The sequence below is a fragment of the Miscanthus floridulus genome, chromosome 19 (genome assembly GCF_019320115.1).
Source record: "Miscanthus floridulus cultivar M001 chromosome 19, ASM1932011v1, whole genome shotgun sequence".
In the NCBI taxonomy this organism is placed as follows: domain Eukaryota; kingdom Viridiplantae; phylum Streptophyta; class Magnoliopsida; order Poales; family Poaceae; genus Miscanthus; species Miscanthus floridulus.
In genome coordinates this window covers 73348106-73351839 of record NC_089598.1, presented here as the reverse complement: position 1 = coordinate 73351839, position 3734 = coordinate 73348106, and the positions used below count along the sequence as shown (strand labels likewise).

The 3734-nt window shown below is 43.2% G+C and overlaps 1 protein-coding gene across 1 annotated transcript; it reads right to left on the bottom strand.

Annotated features, from left to right (window-relative positions):
- Positions 1-379: 379 nt before the first annotated feature.
- LOC136526173 (RING-H2 finger protein ATL39-like) lies at positions 380-859 on the bottom strand. The gene has a single exon (XM_066518931.1). The coding sequence runs from the start codon at positions 857-859 to the stop codon at positions 380-382; it is 480 nt and encodes a 159-aa protein (XP_066375028.1).
- Between the last annotated feature and the right edge of the window lie 2875 nt (positions 860-3734).

The following is a 3734-nucleotide window of genomic DNA, read 5'->3' as shown; positions in this document are numbered from 1 at the left end:
TCAACTACAAACACTGCTCCCCAAAAAGAGCCGCAGATTGAATTAAATGGGAGGCAACAAAATAGTTAGAGCAAGCCCAATAATACAGCCAAATATTAACTATTAGACAAGTTTTAAGAGTCAAGCTATATAATAGTAATCTCTTATTTATCTATAGGAAACTTTTTTATTATTAGGTTTACTCATGTCCCAACTCATATTTTCTAATCCTCCACATATTTACTTAATGTATGGACCCATCACTGCATATGCATATGTGCCCAGCTTATTGATTGCACGGGGTCAAGCTCTCCTCTTTTCTCTCCTCCACATCAACGTTTGCTTGACTATAAACCAATTATTATACTTGCTCTTATAGGATTACAGCAAAATCCGTAGTTCAACGACTGTCCTGATGGCGCACATGGATCTCCACGCTCGCCGGCGCAGCCGCCACGATGACAGGACTACGGCACACCGGGCACGTCCGGTGAGACCACAGCCACAGGTCGATGCACCCTTCGTGGAACAGGTGCGTGCACATGGGTAGCTGCTTCACCGTCTCCTTTGGCTTCATCTCGCCGAGGCAGATAGAGCACTCGTCACTGCCGCCGCCGCTCTTCTTCTCGTACTTGTACACTGGGAGACTGCCGATGGCAGACGCGCCAAGCCCGAGGGCCGACGACTCCTGTGGAGGAGCGGCCATGGACTCAGCAGCTGGCTGTTGCCTCATGCGGTCGCATAGTCCTATGACAAGGAGGAAGGCGACCAGGAGGAAAGTGACGCGGGCCATGACGTCCCAAGAGGCGCCAACCAGGGACAGCACCACGATAGTTACCATCAACGGAGGGAGGACGATCATGGCGAGCTTGAGCGGCATGGCGTATGTACGATCAATTGAAGGCTTGAAGCTGATTGAACTCTGCTGGCCCCAGCTTCTGATAAAGGCATGTTAGTGTCGATTAGTTCGCTAGGAGCGGAACTCTAGATTGCCTCAGTTACAAGTGTGACAGCCTGTTAACAGTCAGATTTGACTCATCGCTCATCGGTGCTGACAAGCTCCCTCCTTGTAATTTACGTGCTTCGTTTTCTCCAATATATAGCGCACGATTTTACTGTACTTTAGGCGCCTACACCGGCCATACCGATGTAGCCACATGTGGCAATGTCTGCACTTACTAGGATTTGCAACTGGCCATTTTTCTTTTAAAAGTTTAAATGGGTTACAATAATTTCATATCAGCGCGCTCTGGGATTAAATTATAATTCAATTGAACTAGGCTGTGTACTGGGTTGGGTATCAAATGTTTCAATTGGCATTGACAATGAAGTTTCATCAACATAGATATCATGTGTGTCCAAATTTCTTCTCTAGAAGCCATGGCAATGTGTTCACCTTAATTTGACAAAGAAACATATTGAAATTGACATAGCAAATATGGAACATAAATTAAAACAAGATGCCAAAGATAATTTATTGGAGGCAAATTGATTCCCTATTTTAATCTTTGTGTGGTAAACAATCAATACAATATTACTACACCAGATTAATGCATCATTGTCGGGTCTAAATTTGGCATCACTATCCAAATGGTTCCGGCCGGGAGTAATGGCCTAATGGGTAGTGATAGGCTTGCCGATCGTTGCTGGTTATTCACATGACAATGATATCATGCTATGACTTCCGGGTCTAGCCCAAAAAAGGCAGTGATAAAAAATGTGTTTGCAAGATTCAAATTGAGGAATTCAACACTCTCTCAAGCATCCATACCATCTGAGGTGCATAACACTTATTATATATATAACTGATGCTATTGTTTTAACTACGCATTTACAAATCTTATATTTATACATTTGACACTCTAAACGATCTCAAATGAAAAACTTGTTAACTACAAAGTTATAGGTCTCGTCGAGTTGCTGTTAACTTTTTCTCCATTTGCATTTGTCAACCATCTCAAATCCAATCCGAGAACATAAATTGAATATTTAGAGATATAAACCATCTGAAATTAAAAAGTTATCAACCACAAGCTTTCATCTCTTTGAACTCTACAATTTTGGTATAAAGTCTATCTTGACCTAACTTCACATGAAAAAGTTATGATTTTTTGTGAAAAAGCCTATCACTGCCTGTTGCAACCATGAACTGGCAGTGATAGTTAAATTTTCATTGCCAGCTCATGGTTGTCATTGCTAGTTATAGCCATGAATCGACAGTGAAAGCCCACCTACCACTGCCGGTTGTATGACTATCACTGTGGGTCGAACTGACAGTGATACATTATCATTATTGATTCCAAAAACAACCGGCAGTGATAGTCCAACAATGATTGCCTGTTCGGTGGTAGTGTATACAATTAATATAATGCCTATGATGAGGAGGCAGACAGTAAGGTAGTGGACAGTGAACAAGAGAGGGAAAGGATGGCTCCGTCAACATTGGAACCTGTTCTAGCGACACTGCTTCTTCTCCGTTTGGATGGACATAGAGGTAGAGAGCAGCAACACCACTTCTTCCCCGTTTAGATGACACGGAGATGGAGGGTCATGTCTTCCCCATTTGGATGGACATAGAGGGTCACGTCTTCCCCGTTAGGATGGACAAAGAGATAGAGGACGACGATGTTTCTTCTTCGTTGTTAGGATGGACACATAAATGGAGGGTTCTAGGTGGCGGCTCGGTGAGATGGGAGTACGGTGACAGCATGGGAGAGAGTCCGTTGAAAACAAAAAGACATGCAACAGGAGGGGAGCGGAGGGTTGTGGTGTCATCTTGGAGAGAGAGTAGGGTGGTGGCATGGAAGAGAGGATGCTTGGAAACAAAATGAGTGTGGGAGAGGAGTTGAAAACTTTTCTCGAGAAAAAATTGTAGAGTAGGGAGCTCCCTACACACCGGAGATGGAACTAACGGGAGAAATTTGAGCGGAGTTAAAAGGATCCTGTTGGATTAAGTTTTTTTCTCTCATCCTACAAAGAAAAGTGGAGACCTTATTAAGGTTAAGGTCTTTGTTAGAGACGCTCTTATCACCAACCGGTGGCTGGGGTGAGCATCCCACCTCACCCATCTGGTGACTCCGCCTAAACCTCCACCCTCACCATATCGTCGTAACCTTGTTCCAAAATGGGCTACTTTGCATTCGTCGCCTCTCCCCAACGAATGGTCTTCTGCAACCTGCGAATTGTCTCTGTCGCTGCTACTTCAGGTGCGTGTGCTGACCTCCCGTCATCACAGTTGTGACCTTGAATTCAACTTTGAAACTCGGTGTCATCTGAGAATTGAGATTGAGAGTGCTGAGGAAGCACCACGATAGAACTATCCCTTGCTTTCAATATAAGTAGGGTGTAAAGCATTTGAATAAAAAATAGAACCGCGTGCCCTTTGTGAACGCCACGATGGAATCGTGGGGATGACAGCATCCTGGCACTTCTTGGCTTCTTCCACACCGTTTGCTAGCACATGTGAACACCACCCGTTTCAGCCTCTTATACCTCAACATAGTGGCAACAGTGATATGAGGAAGCCGAATTATTTATTCATCTGGGTCAGTAGATCCTTTAAACTTGGGGACAAGTCTTATCAATCTTTTTCTTGTAGAATCGAGGTTATGTTACTTTTATATATATATATATATATATATATATATATATATATATAGGGAGAGGCTATTCAGTAGCCAGCTACAGAATAAGTTATTCTGTAGCCACCTCTATTTACCATAATTTTATATACTAATTTACCATAATGTCAATAT